Source organism: Oculina patagonica, chromosome 6 (genome assembly GCF_052425735.1).
Source record: "Oculina patagonica isolate OP01 chromosome 6, crgOcupat, whole genome shotgun sequence".
In the NCBI taxonomy this organism is placed as follows: Eukaryota; Metazoa; Cnidaria; class Anthozoa; order Scleractinia; family Oculinidae; genus Oculina; species Oculina patagonica.
The window spans coordinates 1,474,291-1,500,363 of record NC_135763.1 but is presented as its reverse complement, the minus strand read 5'-3'; the positions used below and the strand labels follow the sequence as shown (position 1 = coordinate 1,500,363).

General features: G+C 39.5%; 3 protein-coding genes across 7 annotated transcripts; 1 reads left to right on the top strand and 2 right to left on the bottom strand.

The window, feature by feature from the left end:
* Positions 1–11: 11 nt before the first annotated feature.
* Positions 12–4,325, bottom strand: LOC144658867 (SH3 domain-binding glutamic acid-rich-like protein 3). The gene is made up of 3 exons (XM_078519350.1): positions 4,130–4,325; positions 2,667–2,834; positions 12–686 (listed from the first exon to the last, which is right to left on the bottom strand). The coding sequence occupies exons 1-3, from the start codon at positions 4,178–4,180 to the stop codon at positions 621–623; spliced, it is 285 nt and encodes a 94-aa protein (XP_078375476.1). The 5' UTR covers positions 4,181–4,325; the 3' UTR covers positions 12–620.
* A 39-nt stretch (positions 4,326–4,364) lies between these two features.
* LOC144658866 (SH3 domain-binding glutamic acid-rich-like protein 3) lies at positions 4,365–8,168 on the top strand. Of its 3 annotated transcripts, none has more exons than XM_078519349.1 (4): positions 4,365–4,505; positions 4,590–4,675; positions 6,530–6,697; positions 7,946–8,168. In XM_078519349.1, the coding sequence occupies exons 2-4, from the start codon at positions 4,625–4,627 to the stop codon at positions 8,009–8,011; spliced, it is 285 nt and encodes a 94-aa protein (XP_078375475.1). In that variant the 5' UTR covers positions 4,365–4,505; positions 4,590–4,624; the 3' UTR covers positions 8,012–8,168. The 3 variants fall into 3 exon arrangements, with proteins under 3 accessions (XP_078375475.1, XP_078375474.1, XP_078375473.1); XM_078519348.1 differs by having other exon boundaries at positions 4,365–4,507; positions 4,593–4,675; XM_078519347.1 differs by having other exon boundaries at positions 4,370–4,675.
* Positions 8,169–12,125: 3,957 nt separating this feature from the next.
* Positions 12,126–23,383, bottom strand: LOC144658561 (solute carrier organic anion transporter family member 4A1-like). 3 transcript variants are annotated; one of them, XM_078519003.1, is made up of 10 exons: positions 23,309–23,383; positions 21,085–21,274; positions 19,548–19,739; positions 18,784–19,148; positions 17,744–18,146; positions 16,612–16,789; positions 15,491–15,635; positions 14,451–14,629; positions 13,788–14,002; positions 12,126–12,600 (listed from the first exon to the last, which is right to left on the bottom strand). In XM_078519003.1, exons 2-10 carry the CDS (start codon positions 21,272–21,274, stop codon positions 12,458–12,460), a joined length of 2,010 nt encoding a protein of 669 aa, XP_078375129.1. In that variant the 5' UTR covers positions 23,309–23,383; the 3' UTR covers positions 12,126–12,457. The 3 variants fall into 3 exon arrangements, with proteins under 3 accessions (XP_078375129.1, XP_078375126.1, XP_078375128.1); XM_078519000.1 differs by lacking the exon at positions 23,309–23,383 and adding an exon at positions 23,089–23,199; XM_078519002.1 differs by lacking the exon at positions 23,309–23,383 and adding an exon at positions 21,369–21,529.
* Positions 23,384–26,073: the final 2,690 nt, after the last annotated feature.

The window sequence follows — 26,073 nt, the reverse complement described above, 5'->3', positions numbered from 1 at the left end:
CCGGCTGGATCAATTAGGAAACACAAATTAAACTGACAATTTTGCTCTGGGCTTGTGTTTTTTTTTTACTCAGCAGGAAAATCAACAAAAGAGAATTACATCACAGTCTAGTCACGGGTATTCCAAGTCCAACTCTTGCATGTACAGTACTTAGTCTTGCTGTATTAAATACAATAAAGAGGCTTAGTGTAATACTTTAGTTAACAATAATAATTTAGTCAAACTTGCGAAATGTTACAAATTATATTTATTTAACTATTAACAGTTTGTACCGTGCTTTTGCTCAAACGAGATTCAACCCGGTACATCTGACAGTTATGTTTTTAAGCCTCTTCTAAATTAGATGGTTTTCTTAGAAGACCATAACACGTGCAGTAAAAGCAGGAGGACCACTTTGTAATTTAACACACAATCCCTTACTAAATAAATATAATTAACTATAAAGTATGGCACAGATTGTAAAATAAACGTTTTTCAAAAAATTACAAACAGTTTTTGAGATAAAAGACTAGTCATCAGTTGCAATTGGAAGTTCTGAGTTCTAAGTGATGAGTGATGAATTCTGGGCTAGTTTCTGCCCTTCATTGTAAATAACTCTCTCCATTTCCGCTGCTATAATGTTACTTTAACTTCAGAAATGATTCTAAATTTTCTTCTTCAATGGCAGCTTCGAACGCTTCAAAGTCCTGGAGGGAAATGATCATACAAAACAAGATAAAAATAGAATTACCTTAAGTATGATTTCTACAAAAAAAGGAAATTAAAAGGGGGGGGAGGCGTGGGGAAAAAAAAAAAAAAAACAAAAAAAAGCAAAAAAAAAAAAAAAAAACCCTACAAGTGTTTTTTTTTTCAGATTGATAACAAGACCCTATAAGGTCTAGCAGCAGTCATTTTAGGTTTCAGCATCCTAAGTGGTACCTATCCACAAATTTTACCCCCTAAAAGGTAAGACAGACACCCCCATCATTTTTCATTAGAGGAGTGACTTTATACATTGGCTGTCAGTCAATGGCAATACCTTTAATTTTTTTTCCTGATTTTTTTAATTAATTTATTTTTTAAATTAGTACTTCCCTATACAGTAAATAACTTGTGAACTCCAAAGGGCACACTTTATTTGGGAATATTTCTTAACGTTGTTTTAATCAGTAGACTTGCACAAGTCATGTAAAAACAATTCTTGGCTACGCTCATTACCGTCGCTTGCATCTAAGCGTGACACGGCCGCCGACATGTCTTTGGGTATCAAACATGGCGTTTCGTCATGAACATTGGTTAGAGCGAACGGCACTTTCAGTTCTCTCACCATAAACACTGGAACAGGCGAAACTTTGCACCAGAAGTGATTCAGTGACTGCAATGCATATCGACACAAATCAGGATCAATTTGTCGATGGAAGTCTTGATATCATCTTCCCCTGACTGTTTCGAAACCGAAATGTGTTGAGTTTCGGCGCGAGTTGCGTTACGGTGCTAAACTTCAAACGTTGATGACCAATCATGCCACGTTTGATACCCAATTAGATCATGTTTCGGCGGCTCGTGTTCACGCTTAGATGCAAGCGACGGTATTATAAAACTAATAGCAAAATATAGAACAGTGCTCAGGGCTGCAAATATTTTTTTTTCACATGAAAGGACATAATTATTATGTCCTACTAAGACACCATCTTGGTTGGATAAAACAAAATTGTGGCCGGACATCACCAAAAACAAAGACCTTTATTTTCTTAAAATAACCAAGGTATCACTTTCCTAGCGATCTTTTTGCACTTAATTATTCATCGTTCCTGTAAAATGATTTACAATCAAAAAATTGTCCAGATATCATGTCTGACCACACTCACACACCGTCGGACATGAGCAAATCTTGGTCGGCCAATGTCCGATGACCGACTGTTATTTGCAGCCCTGGTGCTGCTTTTAATAGTGGAGCTCCTTGGCAGCCCGAAGGGCCGCAGAGCGGAGCTCCATAACCATAATGCACACATAGAAAAGTTGCATAGAAATAGGAGAACCCATGCGTTTCATTTATCATGGTCATTTTGGCTAGCGCATGGTCTGCTGGCGCGTGCGCCCAACAATGACAATGTTGCACAACAAGGCGGCTAACATCTTTGATATTGGACATCCATATAATTATGGTTAATTGGCAGCTGTCAAAACAAGGGTATCTGCTGACCAGTATCACATGACCATATCCCAGGCTCAAGTTTCAGACCTCTCAACCTCAAACACTGGAAATCTGGAGATTGAGGTAAAAAATCTGGAGATTTCAGTAAAAACCGGGAGATTGATCAACTGACGAACAAAAATAACTAAAAGAGGCCTAAAACCAGGCGCTTATCAATGACTTGTTACTCTGTTTACCACGAGATTTCTGTTTCTCATTGTGAGATTGAAGTGAAACCGTGAGTCTCACGACAAAATCGTGAGACTTGAGAGGTCTGAAGTTTAGAACTTATCGTGGTCAAGTGTTTTTTGGAAGTTGTCCGCTGACCAAGTAATGAATGATGTTCCATTGGATGGCGGGCGCACGTCCTATATTTTTTCCTGTCAATAGTCAGTAAATTTGGATTTACAAAAATGGCAATTGAAAATGAATAACCGGGGAGCTCCGCTTTTAGGCTTGACTATAACTATTTAATATATTGGCTGTAACATACCCCACAGTACTCGTCACCATTTGCAATTTGAGGAGCTAATGCCTCTTCATCTCCAACAATTTCCCTCATTCTTTCCAGTTCAACGTCATCTTGTGCTACATCAATTATATCAAAAGGCAACTTTTGTGCTTCAAGTACAGTGCGGATGCGCAACTGACGTTTTTTAATCTGAATAGAAAGCAAAGAATGGGTATGATATGCTTTGTTTATTTATTTATTTCATTTGGAATTTTTTGGTGTTTTTTTTTTAAGGTGGTCTGCCTTGTATGGTATTGTATCTCTTTTGCTGACCATCCTTATCATGGCACCTTTCTTTTTCTTTTTATTGTATTTGTAGTTTTTATAATTATGGGCCATTAAGTTGTAATAAAGAATAAAGAATTTATTTATTTATTTATTTACTTAGCAGTCAAAACTAGTAAATAACGATGATTTCATATTTTTGTTTCAAACTTCGGCCCAAACAGACAAAGAGTTGATGGAAATCCAAATGAAACTCCATAATTTTTTCAAAACTTAAATGATAATGATAGCTGGTTTCATGCTTAAGGGACGTGTATGTCAGAGAATTGACACACTTCTTCTTCCCTTATTTGCATATGATATGTTTCTTTTTAACCAATCACCATTTGCTTTCTCAGGTTACCATCGTGATGATGCCTTGCCTTTGTTAAGTATTGTGCTCAAAGAATGTTGAGTGTGATGAAAGGAAGGATTAAAAAACACACTAGATGACCTTGATATTACCTTACAACTAAAATTATGTAAATTCAGGCAACCTGTCAAATTCTCAGCAGATTTTAATGTGCCTGATGGTGTGTGAATTAAGAATCCAGACAACATTTGAGTTTTTGAATATAATTTGAATATTGCAATCTTTATTTGAGGAGTGTAAGTTTGAAACAAAGATGATAAATTTTGATGAGTTCATTAAGCTCCTTATAGGTTTTATTCATCACTGGCCATGGGGATCAGTCATTCAGTGACTATAAATGAACCGAGAGCTATCAGTTAAAATGTACCTGATCATCAGAAATAATTAAAGCTTTCACATTGAAATTAGATGGTAAATGCTTATTGTATAACGGAACGTTAAATTATACGTGCTCCAGTTTGTTATGAATTCAGTTTTAGTTTACAGCACACAGAAGTCAGCTAAGGAATGTTAGTCATATTGGAAATATGAAAATTCCTAAAGCTGTAAATTATCACAATCGTCATTCAGCAGCTCAATTGTTTTCCTTTTTCAAAGAGGGACGGCATAATTGATAAAAAATTTAAGTGATTAAACCAGCAAAGAAGCTGCTACTGGAGTTATAATATGATTCTGTGTAAACTTGCAAATGAATTATTTATTTTATACTTTAGGCTTATTTTGATCCTTACAAAAATGCTAACTCGAACTGTCGGTATTTGTACAGCTTTAAAGCTTGCACTGTTGGCTATAATTAGCCGATGCTTACCTCTTTACTCCCTGAAATATCGGAGAAGAACAAAGTCACTCTTCCAGTCATGATTCCAGCTCAAGAACCCGGTCAGATCGATGAAAAGCGATAAGGTAAGTGATCTCGTTTTCGACCCAACGACAACACCCCCTGCAACTGTCAGCAGGCATTCCTTGCGTACAGCAGCGCGAACGGGGAGAACTGGGACCTGGCAGATCGGTTTTCGTCTCGTGTGACTTTCTTGGTGTAAATGAGCATCTAAGCGCTAAGCCGCGAGAAAAGAGGCTCATAAAGAGATCTTACGATAAGAAATTAGACGAACAACTATCGTTGGCAAAGGATTACGAGCTGCAGGTGGATTTTTGACCTGTCTAGGCGGAAACTGTTGCGTGACGTAAGGTTGATTGGCATCCAGACAAGAGCAGTTCTTGCTTTGCGTTGCATCGGCTAAAGCGATCCTGTTCAATAATTGTTGCAGGTTTTTACGTAAAGATTTCACTGAAGCATTCTACCATGGGTGATAGGATAACATATTACTATTCTTCTGTCTCTAGTAATCTGGAGGTGAGTTCGGATTTTGAGATGTTTTTGACGCTATATTTTGACGTGAGGGTGTTGTTTGGCTAAAGCTGACCGAAGGGATAAGTAGAAGATTTCAATAGATGCATATTTTCGACTGCATGCAAAGAGCGTTTTATTTTATAGCTGAACTACCGTACAGCAAATTGTCAAGGTTGAGGTATTTTGTGAATCGCGAGGTGTATTTGTAGCGGTAAGCGTGTAAAAAGATGGCATTTCCTGATATTTACAAGTCGGAAAGTAAAATATTATATGAATATGGTGGGGCGCGTATACATGAACATGCAAATTGTATTCAAATTGGAATTTGTAATAAAGAATTTAAATGTGTAAATCTATGGTGCAAATGCACGTATCTCTACAATATGTGCTTGAAAACCTTTTATAACGTGACGTTAATTGGTTTGTTTGATAAGGAATATGACCTCGGGGGTGGTTGAAATAACTCGGGCGTAAAATGTGGGCGAGTGAAGACTTAACTGGGCGGAAACGATTTTATGCATCCACGATTTCTCCTCGAGGTTTAAATTACTTTTAGTTTTCTATTCATGTGCATAATGTAGGTGTTTTCCTTAAAGAAAGTAAAAGTACTTGGATAGATTATCCAAGCAAGACTTGAGCAACATGTTGTCAAACTTTAAATTGCAAAGGAGATTGTTAATGGTTAACTTGGCACCAAGCCCAACATGTATGCAGACATGTCTAAAGTAGCTTGCAAGCAGGTTCACCACTGACTTGTGAGAAGGAGTATTTCTACTCCCCCCTGGATGAGGTGCTAGTCAATCACAAGGCTACCCCAAGTATTTAATTCGCTGGTACCCATTTATACACCTGGGTGGAGAGAAGGACAACAAAGTGTCTTTCCCAAGAACACAACATGCAGTAACGCATCAGTCAATTCCAGCAGTGCCCAACCAACCACCCCCCCCCCGGCAACCATGGGGCATTTCCTAATGTTGTCCGTCCCGAGGGTGGGGCATTTGCATACCTCGGGTTGACCCCCGGGCATTTGACACATGCTTTCAAAACCGTGGAGTGAGTCAAGACGTGGACTACATTGCAGATTAGCTAGTTCATGAAGGACTAGAGAAGCTTGTGGATGTTTGTGGATGTTTTTAAAGGTATATTTTCTCAATTTTAGACATTTCTTCATTGCTCAGAAGCAACAACTTGTATTATATTCTTATATCACCTATCGAGAGATTAAAAACAATCAACCCGGGAGCGGGGCATTTGCCTGTTTCCTTCATCCTCACCCCGGGGAATTTACCAATTTTTTTTAAAGAAATGCTAAGTCCAAAAGGTTAGCCCAGGGGGGGGGAGGGGGGATGGGCACTGCTGGAATTGACTGATGCCTAAATCCTGGTCATAGTCCAGACTCCAATGCACTAATAGGTCTGTTGTTGGTGACTGGCATTATGACAACGAGAGCAGATGTCAGTCACCAACAACAGATCTTTTACACCTGAAGGTGGGTGTAAAGACTTCCCCCATCTGGATGATCATATTCATCAAAACCCTGATACTCCTTGTTTCAAACCAATTACTAATAAATATATAACTGAATAATAGATAACAGAGAGAGAAGGACTACAAAGTGTCTTTCCCAAGTACAAATCCTGTAATTAAAGCTTTTAGCTTTTTTATCCGTTTTTAACTTTGTAATGTGCTTTTGAACATTTTATGAATAATTTAAATTTGCGCACTATAAATGTTATTATTATTATTATTTTGGGCCCCCCCGGCGGCGGGGCCCGGGGGGGGCGGCGCTCTCCCCGCGCCACCCGCTCCCCAGATATAATATTTTATTATTATTAATATTGTTGGTCTCCTTTTCAGTTGAAAAAACATCAGCAGAAGATTGAAATGATCTTAGACAGCAAGAAAATTGATTATGATAAAGTAGACATTGCTGGTAATGACGACGCAAAACAGAAAATGAGAGAAATAATGGGTAATCCAACTGGTCTGCCACCTCAACTGACAAAAGGGGACACTTATCTTGGGGTAAGTTTCATATCTACTCACAAATGAATGACCATGAAGTAATCTTTGCTACAGACACCATGTTTTGCAGTATTAATGCACAAGTGTTAACCTGAAAATCATATGTTAATATTCTATACATGTGCATGCCAAAAGGCATGTGGATAAGGTTACCCAGAAAGTTGCATTGTTTTCAAAATGTAGATGCAAGTACATGTAAAGCAAGTCTATATATTTAAGTATTATACTTTACCATTAACAGCCCAAAATTACATGTACATACAGGACTTGGAACTTACAAATTTTAGATACATGTTAGGGCTGCAAATAACAGTCGGTCATCGGACATTGGCCAACCAAAATTTTTTGATCCTAAATCATTTCAAGGCAATGATGAATAAAAATCTGTCCGACCACAATTTTGTTTTGTCTGACCAAGATGGTGTCTTAGTAGGACGTATGTCCTTTCAAGTGAAAAAATTATTTGCAGCTCTGCATGTAGAAAATTAAATGACGGTTACTCAAGTTTCTTGCACTAAGCGATCATATGACTGTGCCAGTAGAGACTTGGGCCGTAGATTTAAAATTTCAATTAAAGGTGGTTGAAGTGATAAATTACAATTTGTGTGTATGCACGATTCCGATTTTTATCATATTTTATCATATTTTATCATATTTTCTATACTAGTATTTTATCATATTACTGATCTCTTGTTAAATACATGTACTTAAATATATTAGAAAGACATAAACTACATACATGCAAGTATTTACAGCTCAGGTGGAAACAAAGAAATATACAATGTAGCTCCTGAAGGAGCAAAAGCATAATAAAATATTCTTTACTGGATTTAAGACCAGGATTTTAGCAAGGGTGTTAGCTGCTTATTAATATAGTGGCTTCTTTAGACAAAAGAAGATTTTAGTTCTTCATAGTCCATTATTGAGGTGTTTTTCCTCCAGTTTTTAAGAGGTGTGCTGCGTACACCTTTTGAGTTTGAGTATGGCCATGTTTTCCTTGTGCATTGTTTGGGCAAGACACCTGAGTCTTTCAGCAGTTTCAGGTGGACAACAGCAAACAGCTGGTCTTTTTCCCTGTAGCCTCTTCAAACTGCTACAATTTTCTATTTCAAATAATTATACCAAACATTTCTCAGTTATGCAAATAAGAATATGAAAATTTAACCGTCCACCTTACAGTGTTTGTATGCCTGCCTGCCCTATTTAAACAAGCTGATTCAGCCTTTTTCTTTCTTTTTTTCTTTTTAGGGATTTGACGAGTTTGATGATGCAGTGGAAAGGGAGGAGATTGAAGAATTTTTGAAACTAAAATGAGTGAACTTAACACTGACACTAAGTCCTGATGTGAGCTAAACTCAGCCATAAACAGCTCAATTTTGCAGATTAAGTTAATGTAATAGAAAGCAAAAAATAATTACTACTTAAACTAGCTTACAAGGGAATAAAATTCAATATTATTGTTGTGAACAAAGTTTGATATGGCCTTTGTTAATCTTGACTTATTAACCCTGGGTTGTTTTAGGGTCAGTGGACCAGAAAGTGCCCTTCCTTGCTCTCCTTGGCCACTGTACCTCCAAAGTATTTAATATGTCATGGTAGTGAAAACCCTGTATGGTTATTGATATAATAAGTAACCAAAGTTGATTAGTTTAGTCTTGGTCGCATGTCATAAATGTCATAACAAAGTGATGTCACCATTTTCAAAATTGTGAAAACTTTTCAAAATGACTGGAAATCGCTGAAACTGATTGAAAGAAGTTGAAAGTGATATTAAATAAGAATGTTAAAACTGTTAGTGTTATAAATGTCACAAGATAATCATAAAGACCAACAGCAAAACCAGAAAAGTGTCAAGTTCGGGTAGAACAGCCTGTCATAACATAGTTGCCATGGAAACATCTAGGTACATTTAGCAAATTTATCTTGATACACAAAATTGTTCCCTAATATCTTTTAGGACAAATTTGGCATAAATTGTTTGAGTTCTTTTCAGACATAAGTTTGAAATCAGATTAGGTGCTTTCTGCAATTCCCCATTTTTCAAAAGGCTGAATAGGGTTAAACTTCAACTTGTGTAGTTCCATAAATTATCCATACCTCCCCCACGGAAGAGATTTTTCCCAAGACCCAAACCCCTCTGGAAATTCCAATTCAGCTTCATACATTTCCTAACGTTTTTGGCCTTTGAGACCCCGCCCACCCTCAGGAATTTTCAATCCCTTTTTGGCGGTGGGGTGGAGGGGGGAGGATAAACATTTTCTGAAAACACACATTTTTATCTACCAGCGAACCAATAAATAAATGATGATTGTTGCTGACAGCCATTGAAGCAAGGTCCAGTTGTACTTTGAAGAATAGGCCTTAGTAAGGGGCGTGGATGGCAAGGAATTCCTTCCGTCAACCAAATACCTTCTAAGCATCATCCAGGTCAATGCAATCAATACAGTAAACTGGTAAACACCCACATAAAAAACAAAACAAAAACAAGTGGATTAAAAATCTTCAGGGTGAAATTTAGCCAATAAAGCACCATAATTATATTTAACAACAGAAACCCATGCCATAAGGGCTGAAACGTGTAACTTTATGCGATTTGTGTTGTACAAAGCTTTTGCACATTTATTTCCATTTATACGTACCATATTTGGAAAAATCCCGAGAAAATTATATAACTGCAATAAAACCGCACAAAAACATCTCTTGTGAGCCGAAACAAGTAATTCACATGCAAAATACAACTTATCGATTTTCCTTGCACCGCTATGTAAAATGCTTATGAATATCCAGACCACCATTAGGTCTTGTCGTGTAAGCTTGACGCTTAGATCCGGTAATGTTCCCGTTAAAATAGCTTAAGGTTGGGATCTCGCATTTCAAGTTAAAACCCGTCCCAGCCACACAACGATCAATGAGCTTTACACGAGCTAAAGATTATGTTGGTTTATCGTTGAGGCCAAGCTCGGGTAAGTGCTCGGTCACCTTGGGAAGCTGAAAAACAAGTAACTGCCCTTTTCGACAGCACTTCTAATAAATGTAGCCTCTTCCAAACATCACTTGGTTTTGCAGTTTGCAATTTAAAAATGAAACTATCCGCCTTATGTTACTGTGGGCATAGCATGTTGATTCCTTTTATTTTCGGGGGGGGGGGGGGGGGTCCACACCAGCCTTTATGGTTGCCCTACGAGACCTGCCTTAACAAAAGCTATGTATGTATGTGGGGGGGGGGGGGGCTATAATGAGTTCGAGGGTGCAGCAGAAAGGGGCGAACTGGAAGAATATTTGCAACTAAACTAACTCATTAAACGTTGACACTAAGTTCTGTTGTGAGCTTAACTTGGTCAAAACGTGAATAAGTTTGTTATTCTTCTTGAGGCTGGGCTTCATTGTTTGGAGTTAGTGGCCCTGAAAGTACCCCGCCTCCCTCGACTTCTTGTCCCTGTACTTTCAAAAGTATTATTTATTGTTTGGAGTTACCGGAGTCTTCCTTGGTCTGCGTTTTTCAAGATCATGCATGGTCAACCACCAATTAAAGTTGATAGCTTTAACTACTTTATTACTAGATGTATCCACGGGTTAGGAGTTGGTGACTGAAGAGTTGTCTTGTGAGGGGTCATGATCATGGAAAGAGAGTAGGTACCCAAGCGGTTTTGCACACTATGTGAGATTGGACCAGAAGGAGGATCCAAGCTTAAATCTTTAAAGCAAAGACTAAATTGACAATATCTCAAAAAGGCGGAGTTCCAAATGGCTGAAATGTTTAAGAACGTTCTGACAAAGTAAAATAGGTTTTAATGGGTTGGTACACTGTCTTTCTTGCCTCACGGTCGAACAGCCTGCGGATTAGTGTGCACTCTTCCAGGAGGATGGAGCCGTCTTACGTTACAATCTCGGATCTCGTCGTCGTCATTATTGTTCAGGTTGTGATTAAGAACCCTTCCCCTCTTAAAGAAATGAACACTCTATATACAGCTGTCTGTGTTTAAGAGGTGACCAGCTTGGAAGATGAAGTAAAATGACTGAAGTATGGCACACCATGCTTATTGAACTGAATTAGCTGGTTAGAGTGTTTGACTGTTAATGTATTCTAGGATCAAGGTCGCGCACTCTACGGTGTTCAGGTTATGTAACGAAATATAAAAGCCATTAGTAGAAACTCAACCGTGTTCTATTGAAAATCCGCGAATCTGATTGTTTCTCCCACTGTTTTCTATTTTAACAATAGAGTGTTTCTGTCGAGGAACTATCGGCTGATAGTTGCCCCGCGGAAATTTGATGTTCTTAAAACAAATATTAGCCCGAGAAGCGAAGCTTCGAGGGCTAATATGCTAGTTTTAAGAACATCAAATTTCCAAGGGGCAACTATCAGACCGATAGTTCCGAGACAGAAACACTCTATTGTTTTTATTGTTCACCACTAAATTTTCTTCCGCGCGCACATACAAAAACAAGCATCGTAAATTATTTTTACTTTTGAGAATAAAAAACTCAATTGAAAGCCGAAATTTAACAAACGAAACAAAACCAGACGAGAAACCCACTAAATGCAGTGAATTTGGTTGGGTTTTTTTGTCTGCAGGCGGCTTGTTTACGAAAAACAGTCACGGGCGGGCACTATCGATCCGGGCATTTTTTCACGGGAGGGCACTATGGGCTGTTAGCATAACCACACTGACCTACTATTGGTAATCGCGCAATCTGATTGGCTACACAGGTGCCTACTATCGATCTGTAGAAGGCTCTCAGAGCGCGCGCGTAGTCTTCGCTTAATTTTATCAATCAAAACCTTCAATAAATCAATTCTAGCGATATTCTGAGTTTAATAGATCGGTCAGTGGGTTATGCTAACACAATTAGACGGCTCGCTCTCGGTTTCTACCGGCTTTTGATAGTTGGCTCGGGGCTTCGCCCCTCGCCAACTATCAGCCGGTAGAAACCTCGAGCTCGCCGTCTAATTGTTAAATAGTGCCCTCCGGCGGACGGGCACTATCGCGTCACGTGTTCAATTTAAACCAATCAGAATCTGAGAAAATTTAGTGGTGAACTATAATCGCTGATAGAAAACGATCGCGCTCTCGTTGCTCATTTAAAGATTAATTTTTCTTCATTTTTGGCTTATAAGTAGGTAAAATTGTAGGTTTTTGGACTGCAGTCCTTTAAGAGTTTCTACTAAAACAATGAGACTACTCGTCCGGCCTCGTTTTCTATGAGCGAATAGTCAACTCGGCTGCGCCACGTTGACTATTTTAACATTATAGTTCACTTCTAAATTTTCTCCGATTCTGATTGGTTTAAATTGAACACGTGACGCGATAGTGCCCGTCCGCCGGAGGGCACTATCGAAGAGAAGAAGAGCAGATAAAGCAAAGGAAACACTACCCGAGAAGGCGCGCGATCAGACAAATTTGAGCTGAATTAAGGCAATGATAATACTACGCAATGCAAACTGGGTAGGAAAGATTTTTTAATAAACTGAAATAGTTTATTGACGCGGCAGACATCGGATAACATAAAAAAGTAAAAAAAAAAATAACCGCTAAAAGCTATATCTTGAGAATGTAATGTTTGAAACATGAAAGCTTATTTTCATATCGGGATACCACTGTATTGTAACTAAGCTACATGTACACTGACGTCAATTTGACGTCAATAAACGCGAAATGGACGACATGAAATGCGTGTGCTCGATTTCCGTGTGAAAAACTCAGCAAGCGATTTATTACTCTTCTATGCCCTGTATAGTGTTTTGCTTTAGTGTGCAAACTACATGGTCGACTCGAACATTACATTCTCGTCGTCAGCAAGTCCCTCATTCTTGGAAAGTTGTTGCTTGCTTCGCAGCTCTTCTTCTTGAATGGTTGCCTTGCAAAACCAGAAACACAGGAAGTAGAAAATAAAAGCTACCCCTGAAAAAGACAGAAAAGTACAGTCTTGACCTCAACCTCGTTCCCAGGGTCTCTCTCTCCCCGCTCCTTTGAGCGAGGGAAGAGAACGAGGTTTTTTTTTTTTTTTTTTTTTTTGGGGGGGGGGGGAGAGACCCTAGGAACGAGGTTGTCTTGACCTTAGCTCAGTCATGCCCGAGCTGACATGGTGTCACGCTGTTAATCGACTATTCTGTTGATATCAACGTAAATTTACTGGTGTAAATGAAAGTATGGCACTAAAAGTGGATGACAAGGTAAGACTGAAACAGACTCCATATTTCAACTTCAATTTGTAACTTGATACTGTAGGTTGAAATCCTAAGGATCGGAGCAAACACCAAACCAGTACGATGACTCGTAACATCGAAAATTTAGAAATCACATTTAGTTACAATCTCGCCATCCAGGCAAGTTTTGTTCTCTATCTTCACTAAGCAGCGAGGCATGCAGGCGACCAATCTGTCATCACAGGTAGCCCAAGCTCCTAAAGGAGCCGTCAACATATAGACCACATATGACATTGCGTAATAACGTTATTATAAGGGTTTGTATGGGAATTTACCGATCGTGAAAAATAATTCAAAATAGAGGAAAAATATCCAATAAAATCGACTTACCTATCCTCTTCTATGCATATGTTGTGTTTCTATGCCGTTTGGGGGCGATTTGAAGCCATTTCAGTGGGTTTTAGGTTCGCAGGAATTATATATAGAGAGGAAACCAGCGAACCTAAAACCCACTGAAATGGCTTCAAATCGCCCCCAAACGGCATAGAAACACAACATATGCATAGAAGAGGATAGGTAAGTCGATTTTATTGGATATTTTTCCTCTATTTTGAATTATTTTTCACGATCGGTAAATTCCCATACAAACCCTTATAATAACGTTATTACGCAATGTCATATGTGGTCTATATGTTGACGGCTCCTTTAGGAGCTTGGGCTACCTGTGCTGTCATCTGTTTCTGGGAATATGATGATGATGATGATGATGATCCGGAAGCAGTAAGTCACCATTATGGAATTTTCCGCTCAAATATCAGACGTCTGTCGCAGTGGCAAGAAAAGTAACGTGACGAGAGACGTCCGCGATTGATTGATTGTTTGTTTGTTTTCAGGGGAGATAACCCTTTGAAAGCTGAAACTATTTAATAAAGTGAAGCTAACCTGTAAAGGCGAATCCCGTGTATCCAAGCCTGTCAGTCAACGTGTTCATCTCGTAAAACTGACAGTTGCCTTTCTTGCCGCAGCTCTCCCCCCACAGGACACATGTGCCATCGAATATGCGACCAAACATGATTGGTCCAGGTAAGAAACCCAGGCAGCGCTGGATTATAAACTGAAAACCGAGGGCGTACGCTCTCTGGTTGTACGGGACACATCTACAAGCAAATCAATGAATTGTTTAGCCATGATTTAAAACCGTCGATACACCTTCGATACTTACGTACGGAGCCTAGCAAAGTTGTGAACCTACATAACCGATATTAATATTATTACACGAATAGGGTAGTCAGAGGGCCAATAACCGGGTATTGTGCCGATTGATCCCGCGTAAATTCGTGTATTGTATATAATAGTTTACAAAAGTTGAAAAAGTTAAGCGGCACGCAATGCATGCAGAAGCTTAGTGGTTGGAGCAAACGACAGGTGTGCAGAGAGTCACTGGTTTGCTTTCCCGTCGTCTAAGCTGCGCACTCGGATATCACATACTTTTGCAACCAACATGACGGATTTTGTATCGTGACTGTTGCTAAAGGCCTATTATCACTCATCTCATCTGGGGATCCCATCATGATTTTAAACAATAACTTTGTAGGTATGACTCACCTTAGTACTACCGTCTTGTTCGCTATCGCAGTGATAAATACAGAGAACAACACAACCACAATCAGAATTATGAATGCGATGTAGGTCTTGCACCCAGACCTCTTATCGCAGAAGCCTTTCACGGCTGAGCCTTCACTTGAATTGCCTTGTGGGTAGATACAGCTACAGTTTGTAAACGTCTGGTAAAAAGAGAGAAACTTTCACTTGGAGCAATTTCGTTTTTAAAGCAACCTAAATACGAGAAGTTAGGTGCGAGGGAAAGGGGCATCAGAAAGGATGTGTTATGATTTTACCGTTAGGGTGTGGTCTGCGCAAGTCCTTTGAACTAGAGAAAGCTCGCAGCTAAACTGTGACGGCTTCAGTTTTCGATTGTCGTAGCATACAACGACTCGGTGTATTTCTCCTGCCTCTTGATGGGCTTAATTGTTCATAACGCGCACTCCTCTAGCCCTCATCCTTACACCATTTGATTATACCAACTTTCACTGCAAACTACAAGAGCTTGCGTACAAAAGAAAAAAAAAAGGTCCTAACTCATACTAATCACCAGATACACAATATTTGTTTGTTACGATAGCATGCTAAAGGCCTGGCCAAACGGAGACACAAGTGGACGCAAGGTTTCACTTGCGTCTCCATTTGGCCAGGACTTGCGTGCACTTGCGTTGACTTGCGATGACTGACGTTCACTTTGTTCAGGTTCAAATTTGCACACAAGTGTACGCAAATTTTTAACCGTTTGGCCACCCAGCGTAAATCTTGCTGTTTACTTCAAGTACTGAAATGCAGCGCGTTCAGTAGCATTGGAATGGGTTTTTTGACAACTTGCGTGCACTTGCGAGTCCGTTTGGTCACCCAACCCAAGTCTGTACGCAAGTTCAACTTGCGATTACTTGCGTCCACTTGCGTTGCCGTTTGGCCAGAGCTTAACATGTGGGTTCCTTGTATAGTCACGCAAAAAGTTGGAAAGTCACAAACCCATACAAGAGTATTTTTAGTAGTGTTCTATGAGAAAAAATATTTATAGTAGCTAACGATACCTCTTCATTCAACACATTCTTGCATCCAGCATGACAGGGCGAAAAATAAGCCAGCTTATCTTCACCGCATACGGGATTAATACTAGCCAGCGAGCAGCTACAGTTCAGGTTGCACGGCACATTCACTCCAGTTTCTTCAAGAGAACTAAAAATAAAATGGTAGGAAATGCCGTTATGATTCCCAACCATGCCAAATGTAGTTAGTTTACTGCGTAGTCGTGCCAAGGACTGGTTTTCACTAGCGAGCAACTTAGCAACACATGCACAATACGCGGAAGAGACGCCCATTTCAAAAGGATGCATGGGATACTCGTCGGAAATTTTGAACGAAACCCCTAAAGGAGACTAATCCGAATGTGACTCAAGCTCCTTTTGACCTCCAAAAGATAACATTTTAAGACCCAGACAGGGACGGCGTTTTTTATTTCTCACCGGGCAACCCTACACGAGACCTGACGGTCCTTCTAACCTGAACAGTCCAAAATCTGTAATTTACACCCCTATGCAAGACGACAAGCATCCCAGTCCCTTTAACATGGGATAACCGATATGAGCGCAAACGCAGGAGTTCATTTTAACACTGCAAAATGATTGCAAGCCCAAGTATGCACAGGGAGTCAGTGAGCACTTTTTTAGCAATTTCTGTTATTGCAAACTTGCTAATTACCTTGACTTATTAGCTGTTTACATGTAAAACATTATAAGTACGCCGAAAAAATTAATATTGCCGCCCAACATTTTCGTTGGACATTTCAAGAGACTAACGCAAAATTCATAAAATAATCGCCCATGCAAATACCCTTTAAATTTCAACGTATTGTTAAACTAATCCACCTAAATTTATGAGAAATTAAGAAGCAGTGACAAGACTGGACAGTAATCCGTTACGTTATACCGAAGGTTTGTGCCGACTTTACGCGGGTTAACGGGTTTAAAGGCTTGATCAAGCAAGCACTTTAAGGCACAACATTCGTGGAAAGCAGCTTTTCAGTTTTATAAATTATTTTACTCCATAACGTAATTTTGTATTTTGTAATTTTTCATATTTCATATTTTCCTGAATTTTCGCTATTATATAAAACGGTACAAGTGGTTTCAATTCTTATTCGGCCTTCTCTCACCTGCCATTATATGGAGCTATTACTCCTGCTAAATCCGGGGTACCACATCCGGGAATAAACCATGCACTACTTCCTGCGAATGTGAAAATTGAGGCGATGACGCAGAATCTAGCCGACATTTTTAGAGACCTCTTCAAGTCAAATCTTCGAACAAGAGCTCCGCCCAGAAGTACACCACCTGAAACAAAAACAGGGATCGTGACCGTCACGGAATTTACTTAGTTTCGACAACCCCTCCACATCTCCATTCCTTGTCGTTGTAGTTTGATGGTCCGTGCGTTGCACTCCAGGTTGAGAGGTAGATTACGAGCCTGGCCGGCCAGGGATCTCGGTTGCATTGTGTTCTTTGGCAAGACACTTTACTCTCACAGCGCTTCTCTTCGTAAATGGGTATCAACGAATTACATGGACAACTGATGAGGAGAATGGGGTGGGGTGCCTGCAAACAAAAAAACTGCTGCTTTCTCTGTTCTTTTAGTTAAAGTGGCAATAAAAATCGTCAAAAATAAAAAGGAACTATCTCTTGATAACTTTCCATGTCTTGCAGAAATATATATAATGATGCGTCTTGACTCTATCTTGACTGACGAATACTAAACGTACTATAGGTCCATTCGTCTTCGTGGATAAATACAGCCACTATAGCTATTGAAAAGATTGACCCTTTGACTACTGAGTTTTCTATATATAATAGCACTTTTTCACACTGCAGCAACATTTTGATCAACATTCCATGTAAAAACGTGCAATATTTCACTTGGGCCTAAGCGCATAAACTTTTTTTTTTGGCTGAACCGTTCCGAATTTTTTTGGTCCTTTTCCTTCTCGTTCCTTTCTACTCTTCACTTCTAACCCTGAAAAGAAGATTTTGATCAGTGAAAGGTGTGTTGGCCTGTAATTACCGATTTTGCACCAAAAACTGATCGTGTTCTTTTTTTCGAGTAGCTCTGTCAGAATGCAGTCGATGTACAAAATGAACAGTCCTGTGAAAAGGCCAACCCCAGCTGTATCAGTTGCGTATCGAAAAAATCCGCTGACGTGCAAATTGATGACGTCACAAGTGGTTAACTGTCCTCCAAATGTCGACAAAAATCGACTTAAACAGTGAAAGGGTTAAACCGAAGACACCTACCAACAGTTCCTGGCACAAGGACTACCCCAATGACAACGCCTGTAATGAAAGGGTTGAGCCCAAATTTGAGCTGAAGAATTTTCGCCATGAACGCTGCTATGCCAGCTCCGAACAGCGAGCCGGAAGTGACTGCTAGAGTGTTGAAGATAAAAACAGGCCCTTTTATCAACTGAAGTGTCGCGGGCAAGATATCTTTCAGCTTCCCTTGAATCCTTTCATCCTTCTTTGGAATATATCCTTCTTTGACTGCTTGTTCTCGTATGCTTTTGGCCCCTGGCATCTCTCTGGGAAATCCCAGAAGAAGGCCTGAGATAAGGACAAGAATAGATCCCCCAGCCAGGTACCCCAGCCACCATGCTCCTATCCACCGGGGATCATCGGGGCTTAGATTAGATCCTTCGGGCTGCAAGGTGAAACACATGTAAATACAAAATCAAATAGCTATAGGGTGTGGGCACGAGGAGATAAAGTACAGTGAACTCTCTTTAAGACGGACGCCTTCGGGACCTGCCCCAACTATCTGTCTTAGAGAGCTGTCCGCCTTATGGAGTGTCAAGGTAACGTGATACCAGTAATTCTAAGACAATAAAGTTGAACGGCTATGCACAGTCAAAGTCGCTTAATTCAGCAAGACCTACAAACTGGGACAAAGATATAATTTGAAAATTGAGTCGTTTGCCCGTTTGTTCATTACAGTCGATAGTGAGCAGTTCATACATGTTGCAAACTGAAACACGGCTTCTATTGTAAAAACTTAAATGTACACTTTGCAAAATGGAACAAGACTTAAATGATAAAAAGACCGTATTCGCTTGTTGAAGCAAAAGTCGAGAGCTTCTACAAACTGTTAGTAGAAAACGACCTCTTTGGTGTACTAACACTTAAGCAGGGAAGTAATTCGTCATATCAGATTGTTTTTGATAAGTACGAAATTATACAGTTGCACCAACTGACTTATTGATTGCTTGGCTCTGAGAAGTTGTATTAAAGAAGAACCGAGAGTGTTGTTATATTCTAGCTTGATTGACAGAACTTATTACCTGCGTGACGTCAATATAAATATTCAACAGGGAGCCACCAGAGATAAACCCCAACCCAGGCCCCAACAAAGTCAGGGAGAAGAAAACAGCAAGATACACTGGTGACGACTTTGGGGGTACATTTTCATCGATATACGCGGGCCCAAGGGTGAACAGCGGTGTTGTTCCGGCCCCCATAAGTAACTGAGCCACGAAGAAGATGAACATGTAATACCATTGGCCGCCATAATCGTCAAAGCAGAACTCTGAAGTGCCATTGACGTTCAGACGACAAACTCCACCACTGGATAAGCCGTTGGAGTCTAAGAGAGGCTGGTATCGCCCGACCAGTCCTTGAGGGAGGACGAATAATAAACAGCCCAGACCTATGGCACAAATAACACGTGTTAGGATATACCAGATGCTTTTTCATCGAAGAGAGTAAACATCGCTCACAAGAGCTTGAAAACAAAGAAAAGACTAGCCTGAATTTTAGACGCCCCTCTCTGGTCGCCTGCTTTCGAGAAGGGAGGAGACCAGAGAGGGACGTCTGAAATTCAGGCTAAGAAAAGACAGGTTAATTGGTTATTCCTAAAGGTGGTCGCGGTCGCTTACGGGCTTACAAGAGCTTTTTGTTACAGAGTTTAGAGTGGCAATTTTAACGAGGCTTCACAGTGGTGGTCTTAGCTAGAGCTGGACGTTGTAAAGAGAGCTTCAAATGTATGAAAAAAAAAGAAAAAGATGTCACATGTTGTCGCTGAAAATAACATTAATTGTTTCTTTACCTGTAATAATTGAGCCGTACCCCAGCCATTTGATCTTGTTACCATAAGCTCCATAAAAGCTAACAAGCGCAGTCAGCAGAATTCCTGCTACGTCATTGGATGCTGCGACAAATCCTACGTCAGTACTTGTAAGTTGAAATCTCTTCTCTAAAGTTAACAGGTAGAGATTGGTGAAGCCGTTCACTGTCATACCTAATGCAAGAGGATAACAAGAGAATCATGACTGTGCCGTCACGCTACGCCGTCTGTACTGCAATCTCGTCCACACAGCGTGACTGGTTAGGACAGTCTTGCAGCTATACCCTGTCTAGGACGGGTCCAGTCTCTGATTAGGACAGACTCGCTTGAAATATTTACTCTGATTAGGGAAGATGGGCCAAAAAAACCACGCCCTATCCAGCGGATTATCCCCGTAAAACAACAATCTTTACTGTATTCTCTTCTTCTTTCCTTGGACTTTCGGGTGGACTGATGGCTCAAAAAAGAAAGTGGGTTTTTGAAAACAACCAAAAGATGCGACAAGTGCCATTTTCTAAAAGAAAAATAACTGCCAAAGTTAACGAACTCCTTGAAAAAATGACATAATTTGGCAGGTTGAAGGGCCAATGGCGTAGGTTAGCCAACAGGGAAGAGCTCAACAGGTTCCTTCAGGGATACAAGTCAACGCCAATCCACTACAGGAAAGAATCCTGCCGTTGAATTGATGTTTAGTAAAAGGTTTACAACTAAAATGCCTGAGCTGGTCGAGGTAGAAGAGGAGGAAATAGTTGGAAGATGTCTGTGAGCGGCACACCCAAAGAAAGCAATCCAACAAGGACTTTATTGACAATATTAAAGGTTCATGCCAGAGACCGAAATGTGATAGAAGGAGACACCATTCTGCTAGACTGAAGAAGAAAGAGAACAAGCTGTTACCTCGCCACGAGGAACCAAATGAGGTGATGTCTCGGCACGGGGACCAAGTAGCAAGTAGTATTGTGTTCACCACAGGGAGTTCAGCACCATCAATTAAGCATAAATTACATGGAAAATTGGCCAAGTTCTGTTCATTTGTTTTGAAGCACTTTGCAACGCTAGGAAACAAGATTTATTGTTAATAGTATAGCGTTGTTGCAGGTACTGTTAAAGCTCTGCTGTTCTTGTATGTCGGATATCAAGTAAAAGTGAACATTGTGGTAAAGTATGATCCTTCTACTATAAGAATAGGAAGTAAAAGAATATGAGAAATTGAGGCACGAAAGTCCTCAGTCCTCTGTTTTCAGATTTGCATAATATCGATTTTTACGGCAACCTCTTTAGCTAAATGCGGATTTGTGATCCGTATGAAAAATTACCATTTGGAGGCTAGTGTTTGCTAAAGAGACGCAAAAATGGTTGTTGTTAGACCAATTTTGTCACATAATACTGTCAAATCTCAGTGACAAGTTTAGGTAGCATTACGTGAGGGGCGTCACGTTTCCGTTTTATGTTAATACAGGATTGAAAGCACAAAACAAGAGAAAACTGTATTAGCGATAATTTTATGTTCTGTTTTTACCTTGAATGAAAGAGAAAAACGCCAGTGCAACCACAAAACATTTAGGACTATTGAGAATTTGTAAACACTTTGGCCTGAAGCGCCCCCAGCCGTACCGAAGGTCCTCTTCTTTAGCCTCCACCATATCAACATGTAATGGAGTTTCTTCTTCTTTCCCGTTTTTCTTTAATTCACCATTTTCGTCACCCATCTGCAAGAAAAATAGGCACAATTTTTAAAATGAATTGGACAATGCCATGTAACTGCGTGCTGTAGGCATTTTCCCTTCTGTATGACGTTCTTGCCTTTTAATTCACTGTAGATAGGGTATAATCGTGCTCGTAAATTGGTAAATTCTGGCTGCTGGCAGTGCTCGCAAACATTCTTTATTCTGCTTAAAATTCTGCTTGACGAAAGCTATTTTGCCTGCTCGAATTTCGATCGGTAAATATAGCATTTAAGTTCACCGTATACGCCAAAACGGTGTGTGGGAGCGATCCAATTTTGCCTCAGTATGACATGTTGCATGTTTGTTTATTTTGTGGGTAACACCGCTGATTTCAGCTCGTTGTCTGTTTCTTCGGATCTGATTAATAATTTGCTTGTAACTGTTTTAACTACCGTTTTAATTTTTGCTCATTTTTCTCGAATTCTGCTTAAAAATTCCTCACTCGCTGCCGCAAATGCTCAGTAACGACTATAGACCAATTTGCCCAAGACTTTAAACGAGCATTCGCGACTTTCCCTTTGAACATCGTCGAGCGCAAGGGAAGGAAAATCGGTCACGCAAAAACTTGTCGCTACCTGTGCGCGAAATGTTTCATTTCAGCTGTTGCGTATACTGAAACACATTAAAATGTGTATTGCTAAAAATCATTTTAACAGGTAAGTACAATGAAATATAGAGTGGAACCCATAATGCGATCGGTAAAAGACATTTAAAAGTTTTTTTAAGGTACATCTGTTCATCTATCTCTGATAAAGGTAAACAGAAAATTAAGATAAGGAAAAACAGATCGCTTTAAAAAACCTTTTTAAGATAAAGAGTGGATTTATTTGCATCATACGCGTATAGCCGTTGTATTTGCCCGTTGAAATTTTTTATTGTTTTTAAGCTCAGAAACAATAAAAAATTTCAACGGGCAAATGCGACGGCTATACGCTTATGGTGAAAATAAATACGCCAATAAATACCTGGGTTACATCCCGAGTTTTTTTTTTGTTTAAAAAGACACTAATTATAAAATGGCTTTTTTTCACTGATTTTACGCTAAATCACGCTGAATAAAAGCTGATGGTAACCTAGGTGTTTAACTAAATATAAACGATTGATATGAGCAGCAATATTCCTCAACCTTTGCGGTAGAGGGACAGGGGAGAGGCACTGACTTTAGATTTGCCACTGAATTGCGTGATAGCGTAAATGAGGGCAGTCAGCCAGTCAGCGTGACATCTGATCGTGACCGTGACATCTAATCGTGACCGTGTCCAAAACAAATAAACCGCATAATTAATTTTTCGGATTACATAAAATCAATGAAGGCCATCGTTGTTTACATTGGTTTGCAGGGCTTGTACGAGACATTCAGCATAATACTTGCAGATTTGCAGTATTGTTCCTGTCATAAATATTTCTGGCTATAAATAATATACTTATCGCTTTTTTCATTATATAGAGACTCTTAAACCAAAGAGTTCACTTCAATGCTATGGCGCACATTTTAATAAAATATAATCTCCTTTGTTCCCCCGATAGTTTGTTTAACAGCTATGTGTGGATTGCTCGACATACTTTCCTCGTTGAACAGAGAAATAAACTACATGGATTCGGTTGTTGCAATTATATAGAGGCTGCCTAGTACCTGCTTGTATACAGTGCTTTCAAGGATCGATATAAATTCTTAAGTGAAGGAATTTTCAAACGAGTAATACGTGCGTGCCACTTGGTACTGATTACGCAACGGCAGCACCGTCGATAAAATCCTTTGCATAACTGCACAGGAATGCAGGTAATCACTAACTTACCTTAGACTTCGACTTCACTATTGAAGACACTGCCGATTGAGATCCCAACGAATTTTAAATACCCAAGAGAAATGACAAAGATCATGCGAGCTCTACACTCAGTTAATTAACACCTCTAATGAACCGTGACTGGGACTAAATCCCGTAATCTTCACCCCTCCCGTACGTATCACACCAGCGGGGAGAGGGGTGGGTACACTGCACTAAGGGAGCAACTTACCGAGCCATGTTTGAAACGTTTCGAGGAAAAAGCTTTCCCTGGTAAAATGTTCTCGTCGGACAAGCGAAGGCCCGGCGTTGACTTCAAAAGATATGCTAATGAACCCTCAAGTGCGACTTGACGATCTTTGCTGACAATATATTGGAATCAGTTCTCACACCGCAGAATATCAGATTTTTGAGGAAGGGAGGCGGGAGGGGTGGGGGTGGGGGTAAGGGACACAAAATGCCGGATTATTGTGTTGAGTGGTCCTTACTGGGAAAACTTGCAAGCCCAGAAGGAGGCTGACTGTTATTTTTCTTGGTCTGTTTGTAAAAGAAGCTCTGCAAAGATATATTAATTACCTAAAATCACACATTTAAAATAGTTATAAATATAACCTAGTACTCGAAGAACTACTGGGAAATAATGCTAACATTGCAGACCACTCCCACCCACCCCTCCCAAGGCAATGCTGATATAATATTCCTGTAAAAACGATTCGGCATGCGTGACGTCATATTGTTCAGTGAGTGAAGGGGTAGGGGGAGAATGCGCCATTTTGATTAGCTCCGAAGAGTATTGACCAGCGTTTAGTGCTACGGAAATGGTTACAGGACTAGCCAAAGGCTGTTTTTTGTTTGTTTGTTTGTAGTCTGCCGCAGTCGTAGTACCAGCTGTTTGTTTTTCGGATAAGTAAGTAAGCAAGTAATCAATTAGCAAGTAAGTACTTGAACCTGGGGACAAATATTTCAAATCCACCTCCTAAAGCTACTCGGTCACCCCACCTTCTATTATTTTGTCCTAAAATACTAATTTACTAAGGTAGAAATCATCTTAGAAAGTTATAGTTAACAAAAAAAAATTAAATCGCTTTGTTTATCGATTGTCAGATTCAAATGTACAGCTGTACAGTACCTGTGAAAATTGAGTACACTGTAAATAAAATATAAACAAACAAATCATGATTGAAAATAGAACAGAAAATCGGCTTAACTGGCAGGAGGCCGACCAACTAGCTATTTACAAAGCGAAAGTGAGTTAAATTCGGGTACTTCAAACACAAGTCCATCTGGTGGCATGAAGGAGGATTAAAACAAAAGGGAAGAAGAGGGAAAGAAAACGCAACAAGCAGGTCGCAAGGTTTATCTGTAAACCAGTTACCCGAAAATTAACTGATAAATTAGCAAATGTATGTTTTACCCTTGGTACAATTTGGAATGTTCTTTTGTTTAACTGATATTCGTCATATTCAACAGACAGCAGAACGTACCACATTGTACCAAGGATAGAATTGAACCACAACATACACTAAAAAAAAAACTACAAAAACGATCCCACATTTTATTCTTTTCCTTTGTTAATATCTTAGAAATCAATCAAGTAATGTAACCTAAGCAATTAAGCACCGAACAGTGACAACACAGGGGCACCCATCGAGAATATAGTTCAAAACCACTTAAAGATACGATAGCACCGTTGAACGTATTTTAGTATTTAAACGGTAGATATAGGCATATTTTTTATCCCCTAAAATTTTTTTATCCGGTTCGGATTTCCTTAAGCTGAAAGTCTAGTGATCCGAAAGTTATAGGGATCAAAACTTACCTTTTCGAAAAAATTCCAGCCAGAGAAAGGCTCCCGAAAATTCTAGGTGACCTTTTTAGAGTAAAAATCCGTTAAAAATGAACAATTATACCATTTTTTAGATATTCGAAAATCCTAGGAAAGGCAGGCAAGCAAAAAAATTTACAATGAATGTTCCGAAAATTCTAGATCTCAAATCGTCTTCCGAACAGATATTTTAACGAAATATTCCGTTGGGTGCCCCTGACAACAGGGTGAAGTAGCAATACTCCTTGCTTCGTTTGCTGCACAAAACCAGAAATAAAATCTGGTGTTTAGGTTAAGGGGACAATAACGAATGCAATATTGCTCCTCAAAGCCCTGGTATTAAAATCTGGAAAGTAAATAATTATTTCTGACAAGATAATTTAAAGTGCTGGAAAATAACTTAAGAATGCCACTGTGATTGTTAGTCGTAGAAACTTAAAAGCGGAGACCACACATGGCACGAAAAATCTTTGACCTCCGTGAGATAACATTGACCACGACCTATCGATTAGAACACCGTTGCTCTAACGACTGAGCTACGACTGAGCTACAGCCAGAAGAAAGTCGTGGGTAATTAAGTTGGTAATTCTTCGCAAGGTAATAACAGAATGCAGTACTGATATTAGCAGCTGGAAAGTGAAGAATTAACTGTAATGTAATTTATTCTTTGCCTACTGCACTCATGTTCAATGCATTTTATATTGTGACAACTCACAATAATTAACGGGCGATATCGTTGCTGTGTCAACCATTGACGTCATAAAGACGACAACCCCTATTTTTGTTCTCCAATATTAGAATATCCTTTAATGGTTAAAGTATTAACATGTTTATGTTTTTGTTTCCACGACAACCATCAAAACACATTTTCTCATAAAAATAAGACGAATGTCAAGGTTAAAAACTGTTAAGGTAAAGTATTGAAGGTGAAAAAAAAAAAAACTGCCCTGCAACGTTGATGTTCCATTATATTAAACTAGAAGGTCAACGAAAGGAGTTTTTGTAAATTCATGTTATTTTCTAAGCAAATTAGGAAAGTCTCACTGTCTGGCCGTTCATAACAACCAGAAGTTCACAGCACTTGACGTCAGCGCAAGAAGGCGTAGCCTTTAACCAGCACCGCTTCGTATTAAAATTTTCTAAAAAAAAAAGGGCGTCAGAAATATGACGTT